At 38.7% G+C, this 15,233-nt stretch overlaps 1 protein-coding gene across 1 annotated transcript in view; it reads left to right on the top strand.

Moving 5' to 3' along the window:
- Positions 1 to 1,075: 1,075 nt before the first annotated feature.
- Positions 1,076 to 15,233, top strand: part of Sphkap (SPHK1 interactor, AKAP domain containing) — a 148,445-nt gene continuing 134,287 nt past the window's right edge. Inside the window, exon 1 of the mRNA XM_050154171.1 lies at positions 1,076 to 1,237. Coding sequence (XP_050010128.1) covers positions 1,206 to 1,237 — 32 coding nt within the window. The 5' untranslated portion in view covers positions 1,076 to 1,205. The remainder of the gene's footprint in view (positions 1,238 to 15,233) is intronic.

The raw sequence follows: 15,233 nt of genomic DNA, 5'->3' as shown, positions 1-15,233 counted from the left end.
TTGAATCCATCTAGCCCAGGATAGTGAAACATTGGCTTTACCCTTAACCTCTTACTCTACAATTCAGAGTGGGATTTTCTCTTCTAACATTCTGCCATCATGAAGCAGGTATCTGTACATTGCCTGGCTAGGCTGTCTCTGTCATTTGTCTAGAGACCCACACACATTCCTTGCAGGTTCAGCCCTAGTTGCTCCCCATGCTTCTGCCAACTTTTTTTTTGCTATATACAATTCATAATATGGAGAGCCCTAGTTATCCTTGCAAGAGCAAAGGGGAAGATTTTATTTATTCCATCTTCCCATTCCTGGAAGTCCCAGGGCTTTCATTTTTAGTGTGCTTTTCAATTAAAAAGAGAAAGGGCAGAACGCCCCATGCCCTCATCTTAACAGACAGTTGCTACCACCAGTGTCTTGATTCCTTTCTTCTTTAAAAATAAAGGCTGTTTATGCTCAAAGCGATGCTGAGCAGACAAACCGCAGCAGTGGAGCTTGCTTTCAGATTCTGAAAGCTGCCGCAGAAGGACAGCCACTGTCGCGAGTTTTGAGACCTTTTCTGCTCATAGGGTCTAACAGGTGAGAGACGGCAAGTTCCATTTAAGGGAAATGAGTTACTTGAAGAGAGGTCAGAATTAAAAACAGGACGGGATGCTTAAAGGAAAGCAAAAGAGCTGGGTGCTTTGGCACAAGTGACCACGCACGCATCTCATCTACTGTTGTAGAGGACAAATCACAGAGGGTCTTCTAGGCGAAGCAGGCACCACCAGTGGGGACAAGGGAAAAGTGAAATCCCCAGAAGTGAGCTTGCAAATGCGGCCAAGTGGGTGAGCAACTTCGGGGATCACACCTGGTGTGTACCAGAAAAAGCAAGGGGCGGGGACTGGAATAAGGGGGAGGGGGAGCCAGCGGGGAGCGACTGAGTGTAAGGCTCCATAAATCAGTCGCCTGAGATTGGAGACCTAGAAGGGAGGCGGGAATTAGACTGAAGGGTTAAGTCTACCCAACAGTCTCCAAGATCTGAGCAGACCACAGGAGGCGCCACTAGGACGTCTCCACTGCGCTCTGTGGCTAGGGAGGAGCGGGCCTCAGTCTCAGCTGCGGGTCTCGGCCAGAGCGGCTCCAGCCTGCGCGTCTCTGTCCCTCCGAGGGGCGCTCAGGCTCCCTAGCCTTCGCCTGCCCTGTCAGCTTTTCTCTACCCGCAATCAACCATGGATGTCAACTCCTTGCTTTCCCTGCAAAGGTAAGACTCGCTTCCCCATATGCCAAATGCTACGTCCCTTCAACTCCGCTAGGCACTGGAGATCACAGGCAAAGTTGCTTTCCAGCATTCGCTCTGCTAGAGATACCCATGAGGAAGTTGAATCCCTGCGCTAAGAGCGGTGGGATCAGCCCTCAGGGGACCTTGGTAGCTCCCGTCTGGGTGGGGTCCGTGTGCTGGAGCCGCACCAGGTGGAGGACAGTTAGGAGCCTGCAGCTAAGACTGTGGGATTGGGGGTCTCCTCTGGCGGACAAAATACCAAGATACCTGGGGAACCTGACTTTTAAGTGTATGTTACCTGGAGCAGTTTCGCGCCTTGTTGTGGAATGATTTCCAAGGTGGAGAACAGAGACCAGAAGGAGCCAGACCGAAGCCTGCCCCCCCCCCCCCCCGCCGTGCCACTGATCTTGACCTGGGCTAGTTTGGGGGCTCTGGAGTGAGGTACAGTGTCGTGTAGCATTTGGCGGGGAGGGTCTCTTCGATCTCTCACTGACACCTAACCTGAGTCCACCTGCAATCCTGGGCAGAGACCTCCTCAGTTCTTTAGCATCTCTGAAGCGCTTACCAATTCTACCGCCTTTTCCCACTGCTGACAGGTAAGCGCAGCCACCTGAGAGATGCAGTTACAACGTTTTGTTGTCTGGTCTCCTTCTACCTCCCTTCCCACAGCTCCGGTTCTGTTCTCCGCCCGACCCAGCAGGAGAATTCAAGAATCTGTGTATTTTCTTCTACTCCCTATAAATCTCTGGATTGAATTGGTACTGTGGCTCCCCGGTGGTTCCCCAGCTGAGCAGGTAGTTTTGAGCCCTTTGTGCTCTGCCCAGCGTGAAACTGAGCGTTCACAATTCAGACCAAGTGCTCTGGGCACTGTTGAATGGCAACAGCGTGGGGTGTCACGCTGTTGTCCACCACAGTCCCACTTCTCATCTCCCAGGGCTCGGTGCTGATGACCTTGTAGGCTCTTCCTTCCTTCCTATTCCCACCCCACCCCCCAACCAGCCCAACAATAAACACTTGGAACTAGGATTCTGGAATTACATTGGAACATAGTGAGACAAAATACTCACAGGCAAAGTCTTACTCACCCCCAGTAGCCAAGATAGGGTGACTGGAATAGGGTTGAGTGTAAGGAGGTGGTAGATAATTGCCTTTCAAGGGTTCAGAGCCTGCCATCTCCAATCTGGAGTGTTTATGCTGTGTGATAGAACCAGCCTTCCCCCTTTCCCAGCAATCACCCACCTCTGTGGCCTTAGCAAAGTGAGCTTTCTACAAAACGCCTGGGGAAGCTCTTAAGTGAGCCTCTAATTCTCTGGCTCAACCAGGAATAAATGACGACGGAGTCTCTATTCCTACCTAATGTCTGAAAAAGCAAGGCAGTGCTGTGGGAGGGAAGATTTTAAAAGCTTAGAAATGTTGTTGATTTCTAGGTAAGAGAATACCACATTTTAAAAGTCAAGTCTATTAGAGAGTTACTGTTTACTGTCTGGAGAAATGGTCCTTAGAGCTGATGCCTTGAGGGCTAGGCATCCAGCTCCCCTATGGAGCTCTAGCTTTGCATGCCTGAGCCCCAAATTCAGTCCTCAGTTTCTCCACCCCACTCTCCACAATTGAAATGGTGAGCTAAGAAGTCCTTGCATTCCCAAAGAGGTGCTTTTGGTAACAAATCCCATACTTTAAATCCTCCTTTTCAAGTTGTCTTGAATGTGGATCAGTCCTGCCTTAATTTCCTTCTAACCCTGCAACATTCTCTAAGATATTAGAAACATACCAGGCCAATAATTTATTCCGATCTTGTCTACTGTAGCACCAAAAGTGGCTTTGTAAAGAGTAAACTAGTTGAAGCTCCATATCTGAATCTTAATAACGTGTCTCCAGAAGTAACCCTTTCAAATGTTATCACATACTTACCAAGAAGCAGTACATCATTTTATTTTACCCAGACTGTAATTTAATTTAGCAACACATCACTTCTATTGTTAGGTCATAGGAGAAAAGCAATTTTTTCCAGGAACTCAACAAGTCAAAGCTGTATACTAAACTAAAGCCGCATATCCGTGATGATCTATTGTAGCACCCTTGTTCATTCCTGTGTTTTAGTGTAAGTAAGTATCACAGTTTCTCTCCCAAAAGATTTCATGGGAGGCCATCAGAATTTCCTTTTCGTGTGTGTGTGTGTGTGTGTGTGTGTGTGTGTGTGTGTGTGTGTGTGAAAACAAAAGTGAATTTTGAACTGCTATCTGTTTGCCTTGATTTAACCACCAGACTTGTTTGCCAAAGTTTGAATATTGAAGAACTGATGGTTAGATATTCTATATGAGTGTTTTTGAGAAAATGGCAAGATGATCAAGTAATAATGAATTATTACTGATCAAGCATGCACTGTACAAATCTGAAACATTCTCAGTATTTAATAAAGTGAAATTAGTGCTTAAATATCAGCACTTCTTTTAAGCAAGACAAAATAATTTAGACATCTCTTCAACAATGCTCAGAGAAAACAACATGTTTTGGGAACACAGTGAATTAATTATAGGATACTTTGTACTGTTGGCAGGTTTTTTTTTTTTTCATTCTTGGTGTTTTCAATTAAAACAGCATACAAATGGAGCAGCACTCAAGCAATACTGTGGTGACTGATCTCAAAATGGAATCTGAATGACAATTTGGTAGCTTTGAGACATGGGATTTGCTATTAACCTTGTATTTGCAAAGGTTTCAGTTTATTTTGACAATGCAGCTTTTGATTTTCAGGTAGGTATTAAATTGTATGAAGTGCATTACAGACTTTTAAAAATTATTGAATATAGAAGCCAGACAATGTCTCCAAGAAGGAAATCAAACAGCCTCACATTAGACGTACTACAAACCCAGAATTTCGTCTTCTTTTATGGCTTGTCATCTGGTAGAAATAAAATGGTTTTAAAAAAAACAAAGGTATTTATTTTAGCTTGGTTATTTTTACAGCCAATGTGTTGGGAGCATTTCTTTATCTGTTTGATAAAGTTTATTTGATTTGCTAAGGCATAGAACTAGGTGTAGAGATAAAAGGATTTATGCTCTCTCCCAAGTATTTCCTGTACCACACTTATTCCTGTACCATAGCTAACCTTAGTGGATGTAAGACAATGTTGTTTACATGAGTAACTGTGTGCACAATCTCATTTAGATATTATTAAGTGTCATCCCACATATTAAATTGCTTGATCATCACATCCTTGAGAGTTAATTATAACAGATATTACTTCTACTTCCTAGCAAAAACTCAGAAGCCAAAGAAAATTAAATAAAGCAAATATTGGATTTAGAAGTCCATATATAACACCTAGGACACCCCAGAGTTCTTCCAATTTCACATCCAATTTTTGTTTGTTTGTCTTATTTTTTTTTTTATATTTAAGAGTTCAGACTCACACTTAAACAAGAGAGAAAGAAATGCTGGTGCAACTTTAATGGTAACATTGTTCTCAGACACCTGGGGCATTTTAAATGCAAAAATGGTCCTTAAAGCAGCAAGCCTCTAAAACAAAAATTAAAAAAATACATTTTTCAAAAAAATAAATTACAAACAAATTATTTTTTTTACCTACACCATAATTGAGATGGAATTTGAAGTTGAATAAAGAGTTAATCTGCTTTGTAAACATTTACATTTCTATATTGTGTGGAATACAGTATAAAATTCTTTTTGTTTTGTTGGGCTTCCTAGATCCTATTTTGATCATACACTTTCTATGTGGGCCTTTTGAGGAAAAAACTAAAAGTTTGTTTAGAAAAAAATATGAATTATTGATTTCATCATTTTATTTTACCCAGCCTATAATTTAATTTAGCAACACATCACTTATATCGTTAGGTCCTAGGAGAAAAGCATTTTTTTTCATAGACTCAACAAGTCAAAACTCTATACTAACCTAAAGCCATACATCAGTATATTTTTTGGTGAATTTTTATAGGATTTCAAATTCTTAAAGAAGGAGAACTGTACCAGGCGGTGGTGGCCCACACCTTTAATCCCAGGCCTCAGGAGGAAAAGGCAGATCTCAGTGAGTTTGAGGCCAGTCTGGTCTACAAAGTAAGTTCCAGGACACCAAAGATACACAGAAAAAAACTGTCTCAAAAAAACAAAAACCATTTAAAAAAAATAGAGAAATGCAGATGTATAGCTTCATTTCTGTGTGTTGACTAACTAACGAGCCTGAGGAAGCACTGGCCTGAACATTTTGTGTGGAGGGGCAGGGTTAAGGCGCGCATGCAACTCTGAGGGGTAGCTGATGTTTTTTTCATGGAATGCAACTCTGTCTCCCCAATCCAACACTAAGATGCATCCACATCCCCTAGCTCACAAAAGCCAGGATGCTTCCAGTCCAGAAGTAACTTCCTATATAGACAGAGAAACTTGGAGTTAAGAATCTAGACAAACATACAAGATTGGAGGTGCTGGCTTTGCCTCTGTGACATGGGCACATTGTGAAGTAACAGGAATTCTCAAAGCAATTTCTAATGAAAACACCTTTATAAATACCCTTGAAATCGACCGTTTACTGTACTGGCAACTTTCGTGGGCACCTGGCTTCCATCTCTGTGCTTCCCTTGGTAAAATATGTATACATCTTATACATATTTGTATACATAGTTGTAAATGATTACCCTGCAAGTCAGCTCTTCAAGAACTTCTTGTCCATAAGGGAATTGCTCCCTTGGCTAGCCCTCCTCAGCTGCATGCTCTTTGTCTGTCTGTGGGAGAGTTTTCGCCACATAGAATTTTAGGGTGGAAAAAAGAAATGGTGGTGCATTTGCCACTTGAGTGTTCATGACCTTGCCACTGTCGCTGTCTGTTTAAGGTTCTCATTGACTCCTCCTGGATATTCTGACACTTTCCATGTATATCCAGGGGGGTATGCTAATCACCTGGGTCCCTTTTGTTTCTAACTTTCTACAATGTCACATTTGCTGTTTGTTGTGCCTGTGACTGTCAGCTGGGTACTTTAAGGATGAACGTGTAACTTTCTAGACAGAAAAATAAATCAAGGCAAGTGAAAGAACCGAAGCAAGAGTTCAGTAAGAGAGCTGGGTTTGGGAAAAGGGCTGGTTTATCATTAAGATCCCCCACAGGTGAAGAGAAACACATTGAAAGAAAGTGCTCAAAAAGGTTCCTCCTTGGTAGAGAAGGTGGTTCCGTAGCTAAGAACACAGTCCTGCCACCCAAGAGGTTTCAGTTTTCTACGTGGAAGCAAGATTTTTATGAATTCTGGGACTGTTTTCATCACCTGATTTAACAAATAATAACAGCACTTGAGAATATTGTATAGTGTACATTGAATATTGAGTAGAAATAGCCTTGTGTATAAAGGCTCAATAACACCGAATGGCCTTTTAGTGGTTATCTGGTCATCATACTTTAAAGATAGACAATTAAAAAAAAAAAAAACACTCATAAGTATGATTGTTTGGTCTTCTTTAACTGATATTAATAAGATATGCTGGATTTTTCCTGGCTTATTGTTTTCTAATCTACATCTTCATATTTGAAGCTAGTTATTGGGGATTTTTAGGATCTACCTTTTACAATATCATCTATTATCTAATATCTCTTTTAATGTAACTGGTTCACGCATGTTCACCATTGTTGTACGTGGGACTGGATTGAAACCTGCCGTCTAGCTAGTTATTTTTCTATTTGTATAAACTGCCCTCTTTTTTAAATTCACTTTTTTCTCTTGTCTGGTTTATTTGAGGTTAATTGGGAAATGTATATAATTCCATGCTAGCTCCTCTACTGATTTGCTATTTATGTTTTGCAAAAGCAAAAGTTGATACACCAGAATTTAGTATACATACTTTTAATTAATCAGATTCTACTTTCCAATTATAATGTATCACTTCACATCCAGATCAAAGTTTATTTATACATTCAAATTTTCTCCTCTGATATTTTAGCCTTTTATTGACTTATATTTTATTTTTATAAATGGCATAAACATTGCATCTTATGTTTATGTTAAAGTGCCACATTTTAGAATAATCATAAGTCTAAAAATGAATTTGATTCTTTTTCCTTTACTTCTGAAGTTTTGGACACTTGTGTAGAATTGGGATTTTGCCTGTTATACAATTTCTATTAAAAAAGCTTCCTTTATATTTCCTGTGGAGAAGGCCTGTGAGCAGTGAATGTTCCACTCTGCTCACCTAATAAGGCTTATTTCTCCTTGACTTTCTTTGAAAAAGAAAAGAAAAAAAACCTTTATAAGAATAGCGTTCAAGGTGGGTGGTGGTGTCCTATGCCTTTAATCCCACCACTTGGCAAGCAGAGGCAGTCTGAGTTGCAGGCCAGCCTTATCTACAGAGTGAGTTTCAGGATAGCCAGATCTACACAAAGAAATCCTGTCTTAAAAGGAAAGAGAAAGAAAGAAAGAAAGAAAGAGAGAGAGAGAGAGAGAGAGAGAGAGAGAGAGAGAGAGAGAGAGAAAGAAAGAAAGGACAGAATTCAAAGTTAAAAGTTATTTCAAGTAGCTTTTGAGGTAGTTTACAGAGTGAAGGATATACTGTTATATTTTCTTACACATTTCCTTCTCTTTTTTTAGGATAATTATTGAAACATATATTACATGTTTCTTGCTTGATATTATTTATACTGGTTGTAATTTTAATTTTTTTATTTATTAAAAATTTCTACCTCCTCCCATTTCCCTTCCCTCTTCCCCCCTTCCTCCCTCTCCAGTCCTAAGAGCAGTCAGGGTTCCCTGACCTGTGGGAAGTCCAAGGTCCTCCCCCATCCATACAGGTCTAAGAAGGTGAGCATCCAAACAGACTAGGCTCCCACAAAGCCAGTCCATGCAGTAGAATCAAAACGCAGTGCCATTGTCCTTGGCTTCTCAGCAGCCCTCATTATCATCCAATTTCAGAGAGACGTGTTTGATCACATACTGTTCAGTCCCAGTTTAGCTGGCCTTGGTAAGTTTCCATTAGATCGCTCGCACCGTCTCCATGGGTGGACCAACACTCCTGACTTCCTTTCTCATGTTCTCCCTTCTTCTGCTCTTCATCTGGACCTTGGGAGCTCAGTCCAGTGCTCCAGTGTGGGTCTCGGTTTCTATCTCCATCCATTGCCAGATGAAGGTTCTATGGTGATATGCAAGATATTCATCAGTGTGGCTATGGGATAAGGCCAGTTCAGGCACCCTCTCCTTTGCTGCCCAAGGAACAAGCTGGAGACATCTCCGGGGACACCTGTGAACCCCTACAGAATCAAATTTATTTCCAACCCTAAAATGGCTCCCTTAATTAAGATATCTACTTCCCTGCTCCCATATCCGCCCTTCCTCCATCTCAACCATCCCATTCCCCCAAGCTCTCTCCAGTTGCCCCTTTTCCCATCTCTTTCCTTATCTCCCCTTACCCCCACCCCACCCCCACCTCCGTACTCCCAACTTTTGCCTGGAAATCTTGTCTACTTCTACTAACCAGGAGGATAACTATATATTTTTCTTTGGGTTCAACTTCTCATTTATCTCCTCTAGGATCACGAAAATTATAGGCTAAATGTCCTTTATTTATGGCTAGAATCCACTTATGAGTGAGTACATACTATATTCCTCTTTTTGGGTCTGGGGTATCTCACTCAGTAAAGTGTTTTCTATTTCTATCCATTTGCATGCAAAAGTCAAGATGTCATTGTTTTTTACCGCTGAGTAGAACTCTAAAGTGTATATGTACCACACCTTCTTTATCCATTCTTCTATTGAGGGGCACCTAGGTTGTTTCCAGGTTCTGGCTATTACAAATAGTGCTGCTATGAACATAGTTGAACAAATGCTTTTGTAGTATGATTGGGCATATCTTGGGTATATTCCCAAGAGTGGAATTGCTGGGGCCAGAGGTAGGGTGACTCCCAGTTTCCTGAGAAACCGCCACACTGATTTCCAAAGTGGTTGCACAAGTCTGCATTCCCACCAACAATGGATGAGTGTTCCCCTTACTTTACATCCTCTCTAGCATAGGCTATCACTGGTGTTTTTGATTTTAGCCATTCTGACAGGTGTAAGATGGTATCTCAAAGTTGTTTTGATTTGCATTTCCCTGATCTCTAAGGAGGTTGAGCATGACCTTAAGTGTCTTTTGGCCATTTGAACTTCTGTTGAGAATTCTCTGTTCAGTTCAGTACCCCATTTTTTTAATTGGGTTAATTAGAGTTTTAATGTCTAGTTTCTTGAGTTCTTTATATATTTTAGAGATCAGATCATTGTCTGATGCAAGGTTGGTGAAGATCTTTTCCCATTCAGTAGGTTGCCTTTTTGTCTTAATGACAGTGTCCTTTGCTTTACAGAAGCTTCTCAGTTTCAGGAGGTCCCATTTATTCATTTTTGCTCTTATTGTCTGTGCTACTGGGATTCTACGTAGGAAGTGGTCTCCTGTGCCCATGTGCTACAGACTACTTCCCACTTTCTCTTCTATCAGGTTCAGTGTGGTCAGATTAATATTGAAGTATTTAATCCATTTGGACTTGAGTTTTGTGAATTGTGATAGATATGGATCTATTTTCTACAGGTTGGCATCCAGGTATGCCAGCACCATTTGTTAAAGATGCTTTTTTTTTTTCTTCCATTGTATAATTTTAGCTCCTTTGTTGAAAATCAGGTGGTCATAGGATTGTGGATTAATATTCGGGTCTTCTATTCAATTCAATTGGTCAACATCTCTGTTTTTGTGCCAATACCAAGCTGTTTTCAATACTGTAGCTCTGTAATAGAGTTTGGAGTCAGGGATGGTAATGCCTCCAGAAGTTCCTTTATTGTATAAGATTGTTTTGGCTATCCTGGGTTTTTTGTTTTTCCATATAAAGTTGATTATTGTCCTCTCAAGATCTGAAGAATTTTGATGGGATTTTGATGGGGATTGCATTGATTGCTTTTGGTAAAATTGACATTTTTCTATGTTGATCCTCCCGATCCAAGAGCAAGGGAGGTCTTTCCATTTTCTGGTGTCCTCTTCAATTTCTTTCTTCAAAGACTTAAAGTTCTTGTCAAATAGATCATTAACTTGGTTAGAGTTACCCCAAGATACTTTATGCTATTTGTGGCTATCGTGGAAGGTGATGTTTCTCTGATTTCCCTCTCTGTTTCTTAGTTCTTTGTGTATATGAGGGCAACTGATGTTTTGGAGTTGAACTTATATCCTGCCACATTACTGAAGGTGTTTATCAGCTGTAGGAGTTCTTTGGTAGATTTTTTGGGGTTGCTTATGTACACTATCATATCATCTACAAATAATGAAAGTTTGACTTCTTTCTTTCCAATTCAAATCCCCTTGATCTCTTTATACTGTCTTTTGCTATTGCTAGGACTTCAAGCACTTATTGAAGAGGTATGGAGAGAGTGGACATCCTTGTCTTGTTCCTGATTTTAGTGGAATGGCTTTGAGTTTTTCTCCATTAAATTTAATGTTAGCTGTTAGCTTGCTGTATATTACTTTTATTATATTTAGGAATGAACCTGTATCCCTAATCTCTCCAAGACCTTTATCATAAAGGGGTGTTGAATTTTGTCAAATGCTTTTTCAGCATCTAATGAAATGATCATATGTTTTTTTTCCTTCAGTTTATTTATATGATGGATTACATTGATAGATTTTCATATGTTGAACCAGCCCTGCATCTCTGGGATGAATCGTACTTGATCATAATGTATAATTTTTGGATGTGTTCTTGGATTCGGTTTGCCAGTATTTTATTGAGAATTTTTGCGTCGATGTTCATGAGTGAGATTGGTCTATAATTCTCTTTCTTGCTTATGTCTTTGTGTGGTTTTGGTATAAGGGTAACTTCATAAAAGGAGTTTGGCAATGACTCTCTGTTTTGTGAAACACATTAAGGAGTATAGATATTAGCTCTTCTTAGAAGTTCTGGTAGAATTCTGCATTGAAACCATATGGTCCAGGGCGTTTTTGGTAGGGAGGATTCTGATGGCAGCTTCTAATTCCTTGTGACTTACAGGTCTATTTAAATTGTTCACCTGGTCTTGATTTAATTTTGGTATATGGTACTTATCTTTAAAAAAATGTACATTTCTTTCACATTTCCCCAATTTGTGGCATACAGGTTTTTGTAGTAACATCTAATGATTCTCTGAATTTCTTCTGTGTTATGTTCCCCTTTTCATTTCTGATCTTGTTAATTTGAGGGTTCTCTCTCTGCCATTTAATTAGTTTGGATAGGGGTTTGTCAATCTTGTTTTCTCCCTGAACCAGCTTTTTGTTTCATTGATTCTTTGGATTGTTTTCTATGTTTCTATTTTGTTGATTTCAGCCCTCAGTTTGATTATTTCCAGTCTTCTACTCCTCCTGGGTGAGTCTGCTTCTTTTTTCTAGAGCTTTCAGGTGTGCTATTAAGTCTCTAATGCGTGCTTTTTTAATTTATTTCTTTATTAATTAATTAAAGATTCCTGCCTCCTCCCCGCCACCGCCTCCCATTTCCCTCCGCCTCCCCCAATCAAGTCCCCCTCCTTCATCAGCCAAAAGAGCAATCAGGGTTCCCTGCCCTGTGGGAAGTCCAAGGACCACCCAGCTCCATCCAGGTCTAGTAAGGTGCTCCAATGTGGGTCTCTGTCTCTGTCTCCTTTCATTACCTGATGAAGGTTAATATTCAGGAGGATGCCTATATGTTTTTCTTTGGGTTCTCCTTCTTATTTAGTTTCTCTAGGATCACAAATTATAGGCTCAATGTCCTTTATTTATGGCTAGAAACCAAATAAGAGTGAGTGCATCCCATGTTCCTCTTTTTGGGTCTGGCTTACCTCACTCAGGATAGTGTTTTCTATTTCTGTCCATTTGTATGCAAAATTCAAGAAGTCATTGTTGTTTACTGCTGAGTAGTACTCTAATATGTATATATTCCATACTTTCTTCATTCATTCTTCCAAAGACTTTAATTTCTTTCTTTATTTCTTCCTTGACCCAGGGGTGGTTCAGTAGTTGACTGTTCAATTTCCATGAGTTTGTAGGCTTTCTGGGGTTAGAATTATTGTTGAATTCTAACTTTATTCCACAGTGATCCAATAGTACACAGGTGGTTACTATAATTTCTTTATATCTATGCATGTTTGCTTTGTTACCAATTATGTGATCAATATTTAAGAAGGTTCTATTAGATGCTGAGAAGAAGGTATATTCTTTTCTGTTTGGGTGGAATGTTCTATAGATGTCTGTCAAGTCCATTTGGTTCATTACATCTGTTAGTTCTCTTATTTCTCTGTTAAGTTTCTGTCTGGTTGACCTGTCCATTGGTTAGAGTGGAGTGTTGAAATCTCCCACTATTAGAGTGTGGGGTTTTATGTATGCTTTAAGTTCTAGTAATGTTTTTTTATATATGTAAAAGTTATAGACAGATATAGGTGCTAGGAACCAAACCTGGGTCCTTTGTAAGAACACCGGGTGCTCTTAACCACAGAACCATCTCTTCAGTCACAAAGATATACTTTGAATTAGATGAAAAAATCTGAATCTGGTTTTGATTTTGCCATATGATATTAGTACCATTTGTTGAGGATGCTGTGATTTTCAGGGTATGTTTTTGTTGTTGCTTTTGTTAAAAATTAGATAGCTATAGTTTTGTGTTTCCTCAATAACATTTGTTGTAGACACTGCCCTATTTCCAATGTGAATTTTTTCTAACTTTGCCAAAATAAAAATACAGAGGCAGTTCTATCTATGTGGATTTATTTCTTGGTTATCTATTCTGTTACACTGATCTGCATTTCTGGTTTTATGTTAGGACATCTAAATCACTGTTATTTCTGATTAGGATTGTTTTGGCCTGGGGGGTACGGAGTTCAAGTTTCTCCATAAATTTTAACTTACAAATTTTTAGGCTTTCACTTTTTCTAGTTCTATGAAGAAAGTATATTTAGAATTTCTTCTTGAATGTGTAGACTCCTTTGGTTAGATCCTATTTTCACAATATTAAGTCTAGCAATCAATGAGACAGAAAGGCCTTTCCGTCTTCTAGTATCTTCAAGTTTTTTCTTCCTTGTCTTATAGTTTTTGTTTAGGAGGTATTTTATCTCCTTAGTTTTAGTTTTTAGTAGATATTCTTATTTTTTAAAGGATTTTATGAATGTAAAAATTTTCCTTTTTCCTTTCATAAGTTTGTCACTGGAGTGTAGAAAAGCTAATAGCTTTTATATGTTGATATGGTATTCTGCTACTTGCTGAAAGAATTTAGCAGATTGAACAGTTCTCTTGGAGAGGGGTTGTTTATCTTATTTTGTTTGTTTTATTTTTAAGAACAGGATCATGTCAACTGCAAGTATGGGCAGTTTATCTTCTTCCTTCTTCTTTATATCCCTTTTCTTTTTTTCTGGTGTTGTTCTAGCTAACATGTTAGTGCTGCATTGAATTGTGGGAAGAATAAGGATCTTTTCTTGTTCAGTCACAGTTTTCCCTTATTTATTAGAATGTTGATTGTAGGTTTGTGTATAAAGGTTTGTTCATTACTATGTTGAGATACTTTTTTTTAATTCATATTTCTCATGATAATTAGCATTGTAATGAATGAATGTTAAAATTCAACTGTTTTTTTCTGTATAATCTGTTGTTTCTGTAAGTCTACTTATGTGGTGCATTATACTTATTGACTTGAATATGTAAAATAAGTTGATGGTGATAATCATCATTATCATCATCATGATAGTTATTATATATCCTATGATATCTTCAATCTTCTAATAAAGAATGCTTCTATTGATTAATATGTAAAGACTTTTTCTCTCTTCTGAGTAGTTTTAGTGTGAAATTTACTTTATCAAATGTGAATATAGCTATGCTCACTCATTTCCAGCTTCCACCTTTTTGACAGATTGGTTTATATTTTTTAACTCCCTGTAATTGCCGATCAGATGTGCTTCTTGGAGACAATAGTTGAAATTTGATTTTAATTCAATCAGCTAAGCAATGCTAAGGTGATTTCTATTTAAAGTTCTTATTTGATAGGTTTGCTGGAAATGATTTTTAATTTTATTGTTTTTCTCTCCTCCTCCTTCTTCTTCCTCTTTCTCTTCCTCTTCACTTTCTCTTATATATAGTATTGCTTTAACTGTTTTCTATAATGCTTCCATCATTATCAGGAATTGCTTTAGCATGTGTCAGCATGTGATGTTTTTATTTCTCCATTTTATGGGAGAACTTTGCTGGGTCTAACAACCTTATTTGGTATTTATTTGCTTTCAGAAATTGAAACACATGATTTCACACCTTTCTAGCTGCTAGAGTAACTACTAAGTAATTAAATATTATTCTGGTGCTTTCACCATTTTCAATGACTTGGTGCTTTTCCCATAGAGATTTTAATATTGTTTCTTTTCTTTGATGTTTTGACATCTTGACTATAGGTATGGAGACAATTTTCTTTGGCCATCTATATTTGAGTTCTAAAAGTCTCGTGTCTTTCACTGTATATTTCTTTCTTGACTTTGGGTTTTTTGTCATAATTTCATTAAGTTAATTACCTATGCCTTTATACTCTATCTGCATCCCTTCTACACTGTGAATTCTTAGATTTTTGTCTTTTGAACTCATTCAGAGTCACAGGAAGTTTTGATCATGTGTATAATTGTTTTTTCTTTAGATGTCTGAATGTAGTAGTACATCAAATTCGCCATCCATAAAAGTCTTCTGCTTGGTCTCTTCTGTGCTTCCTATGGTGTTCTTCATTTGATTAACTCTCATTTCCAGAATTAGATTTCTTTCTTGTCACTCTGACTGAGGCTTCAAAATGGACTTTGAAGTTTCTAAATTTCTAACAACTTCATCCATTTTGATAAATTTCTTAACTACACCCTAAATTGGAGTTCGTACCTCATTTGGGGTATATTTGTATCCTTCTGTGCTGACCAGATCCTTTAAAAAGGAAAAGTGTGGCTCTGAAATCATTCCTGGCATTTCAACTATCTCATTATCCTTGGTTTCTGGTATGAGGAGTTGTAAGCTT

This window comes from Alexandromys fortis, unplaced genomic scaffold (genome assembly GCF_014885135.2).
Source record: "Alexandromys fortis isolate MF-2015 unplaced genomic scaffold, M_Fortis_MF-2015_v1.1 scaffold_40, whole genome shotgun sequence".
NCBI lineage: Eukaryota > Metazoa > Chordata > Mammalia > Rodentia > Cricetidae > Alexandromys > Alexandromys fortis.
Note: the sequence above shows the minus strand (reverse complement) of the source record. Positions and strands in the feature narration are given on the sequence as shown.